The sequence below is a fragment of the Eleginops maclovinus genome, chromosome 22 (genome assembly GCF_036324505.1).
Source record: "Eleginops maclovinus isolate JMC-PN-2008 ecotype Puerto Natales chromosome 22, JC_Emac_rtc_rv5, whole genome shotgun sequence".
Taxonomy (NCBI): domain Eukaryota; kingdom Metazoa; phylum Chordata; class Actinopteri; order Perciformes; family Eleginopidae; genus Eleginops; species Eleginops maclovinus.
The window spans coordinates 20506290-20521241 of NC_086370.1; the positions used below are offsets into that span (position 1 = coordinate 20506290).

The following is a 14952-nucleotide window of genomic DNA, read 5'->3' on the forward strand; positions in this document are numbered from 1 at the left end:
CTCCACCTCCCTCCCCCGGGAAGGAGGGTTAGGGCGGGCCGCTCCCGTAGGACGCACCAACAAGGTCACATCAACCCACACACACACACACACACACACACACACACACACACACACACACACACACACACACACACACACACACACACACACACACACACACACACACACACACACACACACTTTTTAGCTTCTCCTTAAGTTCATTACAACTTTTTTCTCTCCTAATAAGAATCTTTTTTTGTCTTGAAATATTACGTCCCTCGCTCCCTCAACTGTTCCCAGTATGCTCATCTGCTATTACAGCATTGATGACCCTTAAATACCTTTCAGTTCCTGCAGTGAACCTGAGAAGAGCTTGGTTGAAACAACATATTGTTAATAATAATTCAGCTTGTTAGAGGATTTACTGTGCAGCTGCTCCTGCACACATTTTAATGCTAAGCTAACATTTGATTTTATCCCTCTATTCTTTTTCCACTTTTGCTCTTTCTGCCCTTTTCATTGTCGCTCAGCGTTTGGATCTCAGAGTACAAAATAACATCGCTAGTGTCAAAACATGAAATATTTTCTACCATGAGTCGCTCTGAGAATCAAAACAGTCCATGTTTTTGGAAAGAATTCCGACTTAAATAGACCTTTGGCCTTTAGAGGCTTGATTTAACAAAGAAAGAGAAACAAAGAGGCCACACACACACACACACACACACACACACATACACACACACACATACACACACACACATACACACACACCTCGGCATGGTTCGCTCCCACCACGCCTTCGATTGAGGCAACTTCCTGCGAGATGAAGTCAACGTAATAAAATCCTCAGCCCGGCAGAAACAGGCTGGTCACAATAACAGGAACACCTTCAAATACAAACGCATAACACACACACTGAATGAGCACACGCTATAACATACACACACACTGAATGAACACGCACTATAACATGCACACACACTGCAGAAGGAACACACATCACACTTTTGTTCTGCAACTTTTTTCCTTGCAACATTTTGACTTCTCTAAATACAGACTTTTTGTCTCTGATTATTCTTTCACTTCATATTTCAGTGCAAACACTTACTGCTGAGATTTCTAAAAGGAACATTTGGGGGGTTTCCTGCTCATTTGTTGCATTTAATCTGCATTTTTGCTGTTAAAATGTCTTATTCAAAATATGAAAGGATATCATATTGAAAGTAGAAGAAAATATGATGAACACACACATGCAAAACAAACATAAATATTGAATAAAAACAATGAAATCTGAAGACGTTTTTTTTTACAAGAACAAAACATACAAAAAACCCAAGAAAAACATGATTATATTTAGAATATATATTTACGTAAGAAGAATACAATAGAAATATGATCAAATCAAACCTGAAGGCCAAAAGCATAATAAGGCTTCTTTTTAAGAAGTTTAACATATAAGAATATTAAATATCAATAAATAATCCCAGGTTAATAGTTCCTGTCGTGTCTCCTCTTTATGTCCTGAGCCTCCAGCTTCATCCCTCACTCAGTTTTACGAGTCAGCTGAACGTGATGGAGGAAGCAGTTTGATGACTGTGCACGACTTCCTCCTGCAGACTCTGTTCCTGCTGTCGCTCTCCCTCAGAGTAAACAATGAACTCAGAAAATCCCCAAATACATCACCACCCCGTCTCACTCTCTGCCCGTCTGTCCCACTTCCTGTCTCTCAGTTTCAGCAGGAACACAGTACAATCAATAAGCATTATTATACTGTATATTGTAGGATTGATATTGTATTATCTACGCTGCGGGGCATATTCTTTCAGTGTGTTTGCCAGCCGTTAAGAAGTATTCAAAAATTAAATATTCCTTAAGTTAAAGTATTTTTGTTTATTCAGCAACATTTAAATAAAGTATTAAATGTAGAAAACTGTTAATTCTGTATTGACGTAATTTTTTAATGCATATTTTTATTGTATTTTCTTTATATTTGATTGTTTTCTTTAATATTTTATGGTGTGTTTGTACATAATATTTTCTCCTATTTCAAATGTTAATTTTCCATAATTTATGATCTTTTTTCCATCATATCATGAATCCTAAACGTTTGCATTACCTGTTTCTTTTCTTAGATTCTGGTTCTGATTTCTTCCCCACCTGTGTGTGTGTGTGATTCAGGTGTGCAGGCTCGGATCCATCAGCAGCGCAGCGACCCAAACAGGGAGCAGAACGATTACCATGACCCCCCAGTTCACCAGAAACACCCGGACCAACAGAAACACCAGGAAGACCAAAAGCACCAAGACCAGGACCACCGGGGTCACCGGGGACACCGGGACTATCAGCAGCGCCAGGACCTCCAGGACCTGTACGACCATCAGGACCAAAAGACCGACAGCACCACGCCCTCCCTGCTGGACAGGGACCAACAGACAGACAGCACCACGCCCTCCCTGCTGGACAGGGACCAACAGACAGACAGCAACACGCCCTCCCTGCTGGACAGGGACCAACCGATCGACAGCACCACGCCCTCCCTGCTGGACAGGGACCAACAGACAGACAGCACCATGCCCTCTGTAATAGACCTGGTCCAGGACCACACATCACCCACCACCGCAGACCCAATTTACGTCCACCGTCACAGGGAGCCGGAACACCATCGTCCTCGTGAGTGTTTTTATTAATGTGACTCCAAAACTGAAACCTGTAGCAGAGTTTTTACTGGGAAAATACAATCAAATATAAACAAATAGCAATAAATTAAAAAATGTACAACAAATGTTTCATGAAATATTGAAAAAATACCATAACAAATTTTTCAAGAAACATAAAATAAAAAAGTGTTTTTATGAAATATTAAAACAAGAAAATTACAATGAATGTTTTTCAAATAATATAAGATATAAAATAATTACAGAAAATAAAATATATGTATAGGGAGTGGAAGAAAAGCTTTATAAAATATGAAAAATAATATAAACATATCTTTAAGAAAGATAAAAGGTCTCGGCCTTGTTTCTTTGTTATACTTTAAATACATGTTGATACATACTTACACACTATTGCTGCAGTACAGTCTCTGAATACTTCCTCCACATCTGAAAATACTATGTCGTCACTCTCACAGCTCCAGGTCACACAGACACACACTTCCTCCAGGGGAAATCCTGTGTGTGTGTGTGTGTGTGTGTGTGTGTGTGTGTGTGTGTTTGTGTGTTTGTGTGTGTGTGTGAGGTTGAGGGGGGCTTTTAGATGTAACTTTTATGTCACCGGACCAAAATATGTATTACATCACTCAAACACACACACACACACACACACACACACACACACACACACACACACACACACACACACACACACACACACACACACACACACACACACACACACACACACACACACACACACACTCTTCATCCGTCCTGTATGTGGCTTGTTTGGGGATTGTTCTGCTCTGAGGTTCCCACAATGCTCAGGTTTTTCTTTGACCTGTGACCCCACACTGACCAGCCAGAATTACATCATATTTAAAGGAAAATATGGCAGATTTTATTTTATTTTAACCGCTCAATCTGTCCCTCAAAGTCTCTTTCTGGACTTAGGTATTCTCTATAAATACTAAAGCATAATCGTGCTCTTAAAGGAATACTTTTGATGTTTCCACGTTAAAAAAAGGGGTTACAGAACGTTACATTTTCAGTATTTCTCCACCAAACTACATTGACAAAAGAAGGTTACGTTGCAGGACACAGGAGTTGCTAATGTTTGTGCGTAGTGTGACTATGGTGGTTTAAACGGGTGGTTCAGATTCAACAAATTCTCACAATAACCCAAACTAACTAACCAGTTGACGGAGCCATACACCAGCAACTCCTGTCTATCTGCAAGAAAAAATTACTGTTTCTGTCAAAGGAGTCTGGGGGTTTTGTCTGATAGCAATGTTAAGCAGTGAAAATCTTCTAAAAAAAAGCATTCACTTAAACTCAGATATATTTTTAGTTTAGGACCACAGCAGAGCATTGCTTGGTTTCCTATATGGAGAAGGACCTCATTCAACCTCCAAACTCTCCTTTTGGTGGACAAACCAGAGGAGGGTCACTGAGGTTTCCCCGTCTCCTCCACTGTTTGTTGTCTCTGTTTCCCCACGTGACTCATTAAAGTGTCGTCTTACCGTTTTTTAAATCGTGACATTTACAACAAAACGCCAGCAGAAGAAAACAGAGCCACAGTTGTGCAGCAGACGTTGTTCTGTCAGAGCAGGAAGTGGACCGTGCTTCGGCTCTGTAAATCACACTGACAGTCATTAGATAGAAACACTGCCAGCTGACCGGGGTGTGTTGGGTTTCTACACACACACACAGTCAAAAAGTCACACACATGACTCCTGACCTGGAACTTCCTGTTGCCTTGTGGCCTCACTGTACCACAACCTCTGACCCCTAAAGACCCTGCGGCATGTGGTATGGTTTGGTGTGGCGTAATGAAAACAGGTTGTGCTGAAAGTGTGTGTGTGTGTGTGTGTGTGTGTGTGTGTGTCTGGACTGTGTCTCCAGAGTGACAGCAGTGACCTGAGGCAAATACACACTTTTGTTTGTTTTTCTGTACCTGTGGGGACCCCGACTTCCATGGTACATTCCTGACCCTGTCCAAATCTGTAGCAAAACTCAGAATTGACAAGTAAAAAAAAATAAGACCTGGGGATTTTAGTTTGATCTGAATAGTTTTGGAAAAAGGTTGCCGGCATTTCTTTTCAAATTCATGAGGTATTAATTGAAAAAAGGTTTTGCAAGGAAAAGCTAGTTATATTTTTTCAGCTTTTTCTCAAACGGTATCTCACTTACATAAAGTATGTGTATGTAGTCTTAGGGGGCATGAAGAAAATTGAATATAGATCATTTTAGTGTTCAGGTTGTTTAGTATCAGTGCTGCACTTTCGCCTCTTGTGGCCGAAATGGGTATTACAACAAACACAAGACAATAATTTCACCTGAAAAAAACGTTTTTTCCACAGAAAATTGTAACTCAAATAAGAAAACGTTCACATTTGTTCCACCCTGATATACATATGGAAAGGGAGTATGCCTCCTGGTAGACTAGCCCTCTCTCCTGGACAAACAGAAACAAACTCATCTGATACCTGAGCGTCTGTCCTGATGGAGACTTTGGTGCCGTTTTAGTGTTTTCCAGGCGGAGGGCTGTGTTGTGTTTATATTTCCAGTTAGGAAACCATTTTAGAGCCAAAAACTACAGGTCCCCAGAGAGCCATGAATCAGTGTGTGTCAATGTGTTAAGATTAGTTTATTGTTTTTGTGAGTGTGTGGGGGTGTGTATACATATCAGAATTAGAAATCCTTTATTCATCCCCAGGGGCAAATTGGATATCATAAAAATTGCTCCATTTTAGAATTAAATATTAATTATGGCATTTGTTTTATTAAGCACAACTAAATATGTATAAATCCGGTTTGTATTTTCCCAAAGGAGGATTCCTAATATGGTGATTTTACTTGTAGTGCCGGTCAAACAAAAATACCGCATGTTAAATTTATTCATGACTCTGGTCACTTTAAAACTGGGGAGGAAGTTTATTTTGGACCTTATTGAACAAAAAACTGCATTGGCTTTTTTAGCAAATTGTAATTTGAGTTGCTCCCCAGGGCCGGGCTGTATTCAGGACAAACTAAATTAAGAACAGGTTCAAGGGAGTGTAAGTTAAGAGCAAATCGAGTCCTTTTAAGGTGCCTTTTAAATGTTAATCCTCTGCTTTCCTGCAGACACAGCTTTTGTGCTCAATGTATGCAAAATAGCAGAGAACAGACGAGTGTAAGAAGGTACAAAAAGCTGATTTAGAGCAGTTCAAAATAAATAACTGGCAAAAAATACCAAAACAAATCAGAGTACAATAAGTCAGAAGTCCACAATAGAAATAGAATCGACTCAATCTAGGAACAAACCAGTGACCTCTAAGGCAGACCAATCCATTTATAATATAATAAATAACGTTAACCAAAGTCCATCATATTTTTGACTGCAGTAAAAAAAATCGATGGACTAGTTTTTGAATATTTATTTATGTATATTAAGAGAACAAGACTCTTTGATTCCTGCTGGCTGAAGATATTCCAAGTAAACAAAACAAACACCTGAAAGAGAAAACAGTGTAAGAGAAGGAAAGTGGTTTAAACACAGAGTGCCGGAGGTCAGTGGAATCAGCAGAAGAAGAGACACAGGAAGTAAACACTGAATAGAACACGGTATGGGCTGTTGCAGTGTTTAAAGACTGGTTAATGTGTGATTAGCATGATGACGAGTATAAATACGTTTTTATTCTGCTTGTAGATGAGGTGGATGCCCCCTCCACCCCCCACATGGTGGCGCTGGTCCTGTCCCAGCTGCAGCCGCTCCTCCAGGGCTTCAACCGCTCCCTGGAGCTTCTGAGCCGGCAGGTGCGGGACCTGGCCCAGGACGTGGCCCAGTTAAAGAGCCACCCACTGGGGGACGAGATGCTGGCGGAGCCCCTGGATAACCCCGGGCTCGACGAGGCCGTGGAGCAGCGCCTGGACGCCAAAGTGGAGGATCACATCAGGGAGGTGCAGAGGCAGTTAGAGGTCCAGCGGAGCCACATGGAGCACAGGCTGCTCTCCCAGCATGCAATGCTGCACTACAACCTCACCAGCTTTAAGACGGACATTGATGTGAAGCTGAAGAGTAACCAGAAGATGCTGCAGGTCAGTGCAGCTCAGGGACGGCTCCAAGATGAATGTTTTACTTTGTACTTTAAAAGGAGAAATCACACTTTTAATTTAATGATCGTCAAGTATATCATTAAAAAAATATATAAACTAGATGATGAGGATTCAACACTCTCACATTAACTCATTGTCTCTGATCCCAGGTCAGCCTGCAGGCCATGAACGCCACACTGACTGAGCTGAAGCTGGACCAGGACCAGGACGAAGAACAGGAACAGGAACAGGAACAAGACACAGACCAGGATCTCTTCCTTCCTTTCTCCCTGTCTACCCTCCGCCCACAGATGCCGTCTTCAGACACGGCAGCGCTATGGGAGGCCGTCAAGCGTCTGGACAACATGGTGGTCAACAACACGGTGAAGGTTAGTCGCAGCACTGCATGATGGGAAATGTAAAATACATTTTACCAGTTTTAAAATGATCGCGTTTCTAGGAATATCAGAAAATGGACATCATGAAAAATCAGTGACACAAATACACATGTTATAAAATAAAGCAGAACGGATACAAAAGTGACTTAATTAAAATTAATGTTTTTTTGTAGGTGGGGGGGCTGCAGGAGGACATGGAGGCCGCCTCGGGGGGCATACAGCAGCTGCGGCGCGACCAGAAGCAACTGGTGACGCTCATTAACCAAACAGCTCGCAATGGGCAGGTCCGGTTCATGGAGACGGGGCTGGAGGTGGAGGCGGCGCGGGAGACGGTGCTGCGCCGGGTGGGGGAGGTGGCAGGAAACCTCAGCCTGCAGGGGTTGCGGCTGCAGGAGATGGACGTGGACGTGGACTACCTGTATGAAGTCTTCTACAAACACAACGCCACCACGGGCTGCGACTGCACTGTACTGCAGGACGCTGTGCGCCGGCTGGAGAGGGGCGTGGCTAATGTGACGGAGCTGGCCAATGAGAACAGAGTAGCACTTGAGGAGGAGGGCAACGAGGAGGCAGCGCAGTGGGGCGGGGAATGGGGGCCTCCAGTGGAGGCGCTGAGGCATGGACTCCAACAGGTAGGAGAAATAAATAAATTGTTAAAGTATTTCATTTATTTAACTGTCAAATGGAAGAAAAAAAAGTATATGATCAATAATCTGTCTCTGGTCCTGCAGGTGAAGGAGTCCCTGTCCTCCGAACAGAATCACACACGGGCCGTGGAGCTCGACTTGAGCAAGGTCAGGAGCACGTTGACGGAGACGCAGACGCAGGTGTCCGGGCTGCAGAAAGAGGACGCGAGGCTGACGGAGCACATGCTGCGTCTCTCTGCCTCCTTCAAGTCTCTGCTGACGGACGCCATCAGACACAGCGATGTGCTGGAGCTCCTGCTGGGGGAGGAGGTGATAGAGTTCCTGGAGTGGCCTCTCCAGGACCAGGAGGCGCACTCAATCCCCAACCTGAAGGAGCAGCTGAGGCTAATGCAGGAGCAGCTGGGAAAGCGACGCAAACCAGGTAGGAGCGTTTATTCAAGGGCAGTAAAAGAAGACTTTGCAGTCAAAAGTAGCTGAGCAGAAGTTTGAGAATTTGGAGATGATTTATTTGTTAGATATGAAGCAGCAGGTTTTTCTGATTCTTTGACTCATATATTTGTCTCTTCTGCTCCCAGGAGGCAGAGAAGAGGTACCGTCTGCAGACCAGCCTTCATCTTCCTCCTCCTCTCATCTACTCCCAAACATGGGGAGAAGCAGCTCAGGATCTGCAGCCCGGGAGCGTCAGCAGCTCCTCCTGCAGCCCGAGGGGAGGCGTCCGGTGCACGGGGGAGACGGAGGCGACCTGTGGAAGCTGGAGCAGAGGGTGGAGGAGCTGGGGTTGAAGGTGCTCCGCCTGCAGGAGAAGCCACACATAACTTCCACAGAAAGGGAGGCGCCCCCCGGTGGTGTGGATGCCAAACTCCAGGCAGAGGTGCAGTGGCTGAGGAGAGGCCTGGAGGAGCACCTGAAGGTCTTCAAGAACGTGTTCAGTAACGCTGACGTGTTGATGAGCTCCGAGGCGTCGCTGCAGCTCGACCAGCTGTGGCAGCTGCTGAGGGAGAGACAGGGGAGGAAGGAGAGGAAGAAGGGAGGACATGAGAGGAACAGGAGAGAGGACTTAGGTGAGAGGGGACAACATGTTAAAATAAAATCATAAATCTGTCAGTATGAGCATTTCTTGCATCAGATCCGTGTTAATTGTTTTGTATTTAACTTAAATCAAGCTCTATCTATTCTCCAGGTGTGGCCCCAGGCCCCCCCAGCCTCTCAGGGGCTTCCCTGCTGATCGTGGCCGGCTCTCCTCGGTACGTTTCCAACTTCCTCGTGTTTGAAGCGTCTCTGAACCACGATCAGGTTTACTCCGACACCGGTGTCCTCACGGCTCCTCTGAGCGGGATCTATCTGTTCGCCCTCACCCTGGACCTGACGCCGGGCCCCACACATGTGCTGCTGAGGAGGGGGGAGGCAGGGGAGGTGCCAGTGTCCCTCCCTCGACGGGGGGGGACAGAGGGGCCCGTCACAGGTGTGGTGATCCTGTCACTGAGGAGGGGGGAGGAAGTGAAGCTGGAGATGCAAGAAGGAGTGTGGAGGCAGTCGAAGGACAATGTGTTCACCGTGCTTCTGCTGCACCAAACCACCTGAGGGCGCTGTGGGCAAAACAGACTTTCTAAAAATATATTTTATTGTACAAAATGAGATTAAATTGCAAAATCCCCCCAAAAATGTCACATTTATTACAGTTTAAAACAGTGCAAAAAGATCCTAAAGCATAAATCAGAGAAAAAAAACTGTTTTTATCCGTTCTGTATTGAAGTGATTTTGCTGCACTTCACCACTAGAGTGCGCTATGGACCAAACACATTATTGTACAAGATCCAATGATCCAAAACTCATGTGGGAATGAGTCTAAAATACCTGAAGTGAGTCCGCATTTTAGCACTTGCTTTTCCCCCATCTGGAAGTCAATGGTCTTTGGTTAGAAGCCTAAAATAAGGTATGTGGTTAAAACAAGCTGAGGAGATTTTAAAGCTTTCTATGACACAAAATAAGTCATTAAATACCCCACCGGTGAAACAGTCCAATGAGACAACTAAACATCATCTCACCCAACATCAGCCACCTTTAGCTTAGAGGTGGTGACGTCATGTGACCGTGCTGTAGTTATTTATAGCATGGCTTTTTACTTCAAAAATCATAAAGTGGTTTTATTATGTGGAGAACATCCTGCTGAAGAGTTTATTTCCCCTGAATAATCCAAAATCTACACTGCTGAGGGAGCCAGTGTGAACTTTAGAGGTGTAATATATGTTTTAGCTTTGGAAAGGGCCAGGCTATCTGATTACAGTCTTTATGCTAAACTAAGCTAAATTCCTGACTCCTGCTCCACAAACACAAAGAGAACATGAAGTTATATTTTATGGATCTGGTTGAGTCTAATATATTTACCTTCTTCATTATTCTGACCACAGATCAGCTGCTGCCAATCATGTCCTATCTTTAATTCACATAAAGAACATATTTGAGTGTGTAATGTTTGTAAAGTACCACCATACTATGGTAAAAAAAAATCAGAGCAGAATATATATATTTATATACAGGAACAGCTGAGGTGTGTGATGATGTGTTTTTATGATAAAGCATTCTTTGTTAACTGTAACTTAATAAAAAGGTTTTATCTACAGGAGCGTTTGTTTGATCCACAATACATAAGAGACAAAAAGAGACTGCTCAGAAATGTATTTTAGCCTTTGCAGACCATTTTTACATGCACCAAAACTTTCAGGAACCGGAAAATAAATCAAAAATGATCACCGTATATTCCTTGTATAGAGTGGGATGTAATGTAATAGTATGAATATGTAAATATAATAAAGAGATTTGATGTTGTGACTCAGCAGGCGACGATTTCATATTTCAATTAAAATAAGAAGACACTTGATTTTCAAACATTTTAATCATCTCTGTTACTTCTACAGTGTAGAAAAATAAGCATCAAAAATATACCAAAAAAACAAAATAGAATCTGGCAAAGCAAAAGGAAAAGCCACAAAAAAAACCTTTAAAACATGGTGAAAAAATAACTTCCGTATTTAATTTAGATGAACTGATGAAGTCTGACTTTATTTAGAAAATATTTATCCATCATTCAGTTAACCAATTAATAATTAGTTTGGTTCTTTTGCAAATATTAATATTTTAAGTAATCTGCAGAATGACAGGAAAGAATGTTTGACTTGGGGTGCGTTTGTTCAAGCTAACCTGGAGCACCAGGCGGGTGGGGTTAGATGTAAAGAAGTTACTACAACAGCATCCTAGTGTTCCTTCGTCAATCTATGAAACAGATTTAAAGTTCACTGAGCACAAAAACGATCTCAGACACATAAACGAGGAGCGACTCCCCTGAACAACATAAACAGCAACAAGCAGTGAAACAAATCTACCGTCACTTCTGAAGTGCACTAAGTTAGAGATAAACTAAAAAAAGATCTGCATATATCGTCGTTACAATGAATGTACACCAAAGTCTCTCAAGGCTATAATAATACATCATGCTAAATATTAGCTGTCAAAATAAAAGCTTTTAGTTGATTAATCTCTAACAGCCTCAGGTACAGTATAAGAAGGCGACTACCTTTAGAAAATTAGATTATAGTAGGAGAGTATATTCAAGTAGAATACTTTCATCTATGCACAACTCAGTCTCACAAGCCTACAAAAATAAATAGAGGAATATAGGTAGAGTAGATTTATATTTCTGAGACACAAACGGCAGGTAGAGACGCAGCTCTTCTACTTCCTGTCCTCAGAATATGACAGAAACAGACACATCCTTATTCACCTCATACTGTTTTTACCCTCATACTGCCGGCTGTTTATGATCATGATTTAGGGGCATTTTAGGTTTTAAAAAAAAATCACGCGGGAGGGGGGGGGTAAGATTCTGGGGAAAAAATACTATTCAAAGATTAACGTTGTACATTTTTAGATTAAAAAAAACACGATAAAAACATTTATATTCTGAGATTAAAGTGATCAATTGTTGGAAAATATTGACAGAACATTCTCTAAGTAGTAACCGAGTGTAGGAGAAAATACAATTAATTTGTGAGAAAAAATTATAATATTTGATGAATATTTAGGAAATTAAATTTGTTAGAAAAAATATGTTTTAAAGTTATAAATGTTCAGGAAACAAATTCCATATAATCTGTAAACAAATGCATTAATTTAATAGAATAAACTCAGAAAGAGGGTCAATGTACGACTTGATGATATTGTTTTTCTACCATTTTAAATCCACAGAATATCAAAGTTTTTCTCTTCTAACTTAACAATTTCTTATAGATTATAAAAAAATGTTAATGTTTAATCTTTAATCTCCATTAAAAAAAATCACCTACTTGAATAAAATAATTTAAGATTAAGTACAAAAATAGTTGCTGCTATAAACTGCTATAGGCCGAGTACCAGCAGATGAGTTCCTCTCCTGTTTTTGAATAAAGACGTGTCCGTTTTTTTGTCATATTTTGATCAACCATTATCAGACAGCAGCTGCGTCGCCTCTCCTCGTCCTCCTGGTTTGTATCACGGTGCTTTCTCTTGAGTACAAATCTAAATGTGCTTGAATCCAGCAGACATTCTTATTCTGTGTTTAGGAGATTAGTCCGAGTAATATCGTTCACTTCGTGGCCTTGTAAGGAATAAAACGTGCAGAGAAATGTCTGGGGTTTGGTGAGCAGGGGGAAACTACACTGAAGTAGTCGTGACAAGTTTGTGGCAGATTTCTGCTCTGAGGATTTTGGGCAGCGATGGGTTTAAAGAAACGTTGGCACATTTTAAAAGTAAAGATGTTAGTTCTGCAGGAATGAGTCCTAAAACCTGGAAATCTGTTAGACTTTCTTCACATCTGGTTCCCTCGTCTCGAAGAAAATGGGATTTTTGAAAAGGTTAAAAATAAGGTTTCTGTGGTTACTAATTTAAACACAGCGGTTGCTAACAAGTGTTTAAATGAGACGACTAAACGTCATCAGGCCAAACATTAGCCACCTGTAGCTTAGCGGTGGTAACGTGAAGTCATGTCACCGTGGTGTCGTAGTCTTTGCCACAGATATTATTTTCTGCAATAACATAAAAACCAATAGAAAAATCCCATTTGCTTTTGGTCGACGGAACCAGGGAGAAGCAATCTTCCAGGTTATGTTGAATAGACATTTTGTTGGAGTGTGTGGGGGGGGTTTCCAGATCACCTGGTGGGGCGAAAACGAGCAACGTAGGCGCCGCATGACAGGCAGTAGGGGCGTGGCGGCTCTGCAGGAAACTGCTGACAAAGCGAACAGAGTGTCGGGGCCCTGCGGGGCTGGGCTGGGAGGGGTAGGTGGTGTCGGGCAGTGCGGGGGTCCCAGGAGGAGCTGGCAGTCCGGTAGTCGGGTTCACGGCGCCAGTCGGTGTCGGGGGGCACGTCCAGACGCAGTGGCTGGGCGGGGGCGGAGCTCCCGTTGGACAGCTGCCGGGGGTGACCGTTGGTGGGAGGGGTTGAGCGGTGGGGGCGGGACAGGGTGGCATAGAGAGTCGGGGGGGCTGCAGGGTTGGGTCTGGGTCTGGGGAGGGTGGAGGTGCAGGAGGAGGGAGGAGGCGCTCGGCGAGGAGCGCGGGGCAGCGTGCCGTAACTCAGCGCGCTGCCGTGGAGGATTTGACCTGAGAGAGCCGGACGCCCGTCAGACACAGCCAGAAACTGCTGCTGGAGGGGGAGGCCGCCACCTGAGGGGGGGTGAGAAGGAAGAGTTAGTTGAGGTCATAGGAAGAAAAATATTATACAAAGCAGAACATCTGAAAACTATTCACCGACAGACAGTTCCTCCTTGACCAATCAGAAACGATTAAACAGTCACATGACCTCAAGCTTTGACGCTTAAAGAGACGCCAGAGGTTGATAAACGAAAAACGCAAATAACTCAGAAATTGATGTTTTCATATATTTATTTAGACTCCATATTATCCACATTTTAAGTCAAACCAATAAATGGAATTCTTATGAAAACTAAATCTGAGAAAATGAAAATAAAGTGATATTTTTGGAGGCTACTCAGCGCCTGGTGAGATTTATTATCAGGTGGTTGTTGAGGAGGAGAAGGTGGAGGAGGTGCGTGGAGGCGAAGGGCCTGTATTTTACCTGTGTGTCCCCAGGAGGAGGGGCCCGAGCTGGGGGGCCGTGATGTCTGCAGGGAGGGGTGCTGTGGAGGAGGTGCAGGAGCTGAGGGGTCGATGTGTCGGGGGTGATGGTGGTGTTGGAGGAGGTGGTGGTGGTAGAAGGAGGGATCTGTAGTGAAGGAGGAGGAGGGAGTGTGCAGGGAGGAGGTACTGGGGCGGCGAGGGAGGGAAGAGGAAGAGGAGGAGTGTCTGAGGGTCGGCCTGGACACAGAGGGCTCCTTTAGGGGGAGGAGGAGGAGGAGATAACAGAGGATGGAGGGAAATAAATGATAGGGGAGGAGATAAAGGGGAGAAAGTGGAGAAAGTGGAGAGTGGAACAGGAGGTAGAAAAGAAAAAGAGGAGAAGGAAGGAGTGGGGTGAGGAGAATGGATGGGGGAGAGGGGATGGAAGGGAGGAGGAACAAAATGTGATGAAAAATTTGGAGATAGAGAAAGAGGAAGGAGGAGGAAGGAGGAGAAAGGAGGGATAGAAAAGAGAGAGTTGAGGAGGAGGTAGGAAAAGAGAAAGAGGAAAAGTAAGAGGTGAAGACAAAAGGAGGAGAAAGGGCAGGGGGAAAGGGTAGAAGTAAGAAGGAGGAGTAGAAAAATAAGGCAAAAGAGAAAAAAGGCAAAAGGGGAGGGGAGGAGAAGGAGGCGGTACCAAATGAAAATAAATTAACATGAATAATAAAAAACAGGAGAAATGACAAAAATAAAATCTGACATGAGAGAGAAACCTTGTATCTCTACAGATGCAAGTTTTTCTAGTACTCGAGTCCTGGACATGGACTGGACTCGAGTTCTGGACATGGACTGGACTTGAGTCCTGGACTCGAGGGAGGACGATTTTTGGGACTCTTGACTCGACCTCACGCAAGTTTTGTCTCGAGTCCGGATGTGCTCTGCACGAGGTGTGTGCAGCTGCGAGGGGAGTTCTGGGTACCGCGCTCCTATTGTCAGTCTAAAGATGTGCAGAGACACATCCAGGTGAAATCATTTAGAAGTCACACTTTTAGAAAAATATGGATATTTTCTGAGAATATTCTTTTAAAAAACTTAATCTAC

The 14952-nt window shown here is 43.3% G+C and overlaps 2 protein-coding genes across 6 annotated transcripts in view; one reads left to right on the forward strand and one right to left on the reverse strand.

Annotated features, from left to right (window-relative positions):
* The window catches only part of mmrn2a (multimerin 2a), a 21274-nt gene extending 10679 nt beyond the window's left edge, over positions 1-10595 (forward strand). For both annotated transcript variants that reach the window (XM_063874605.1, XM_063874606.1), the window contains 7 exons: positions 2164-2655; positions 6331-6719; positions 6887-7105; positions 7288-7746; positions 7846-8182; positions 8337-8822; positions 8942-10595. In XM_063874605.1, the coding sequence (XP_063730675.1) occupies positions 2164-2655; positions 6331-6719; positions 6887-7105; positions 7288-7746; positions 7846-8182; positions 8337-8822; positions 8942-9342 (2783 nt within the window). In that variant the 3' untranslated portion in view covers positions 9343-10595. The remainder of the gene's footprint in view (positions 1-2163; positions 2656-6330; positions 6720-6886; positions 7106-7287; positions 7747-7845; positions 8183-8336; positions 8823-8941) is intronic.
* A 40-nt stretch (positions 10596-10635) lies between these two features.
* Positions 10636-14952, reverse strand: part of LOC134858623 (inactive ubiquitin carboxyl-terminal hydrolase 54-like) — a 32610-nt gene continuing 28293 nt past the window's right edge. For all 4 annotated transcript variants that reach the window (XM_063874604.1, XM_063874603.1, XM_063874600.1 and 1 more), the window contains 2 exons: positions 13871-14126; positions 10636-13458 (listed from right to left, as the gene is read on the reverse strand). In XM_063874604.1, the coding sequence (XP_063730674.1) occupies positions 12944-13458; positions 13871-14126 (771 nt within the window). In that variant the 3' untranslated portion in view covers positions 10636-12943. The remainder of the gene's footprint in view (positions 13459-13870; positions 14127-14952) is intronic.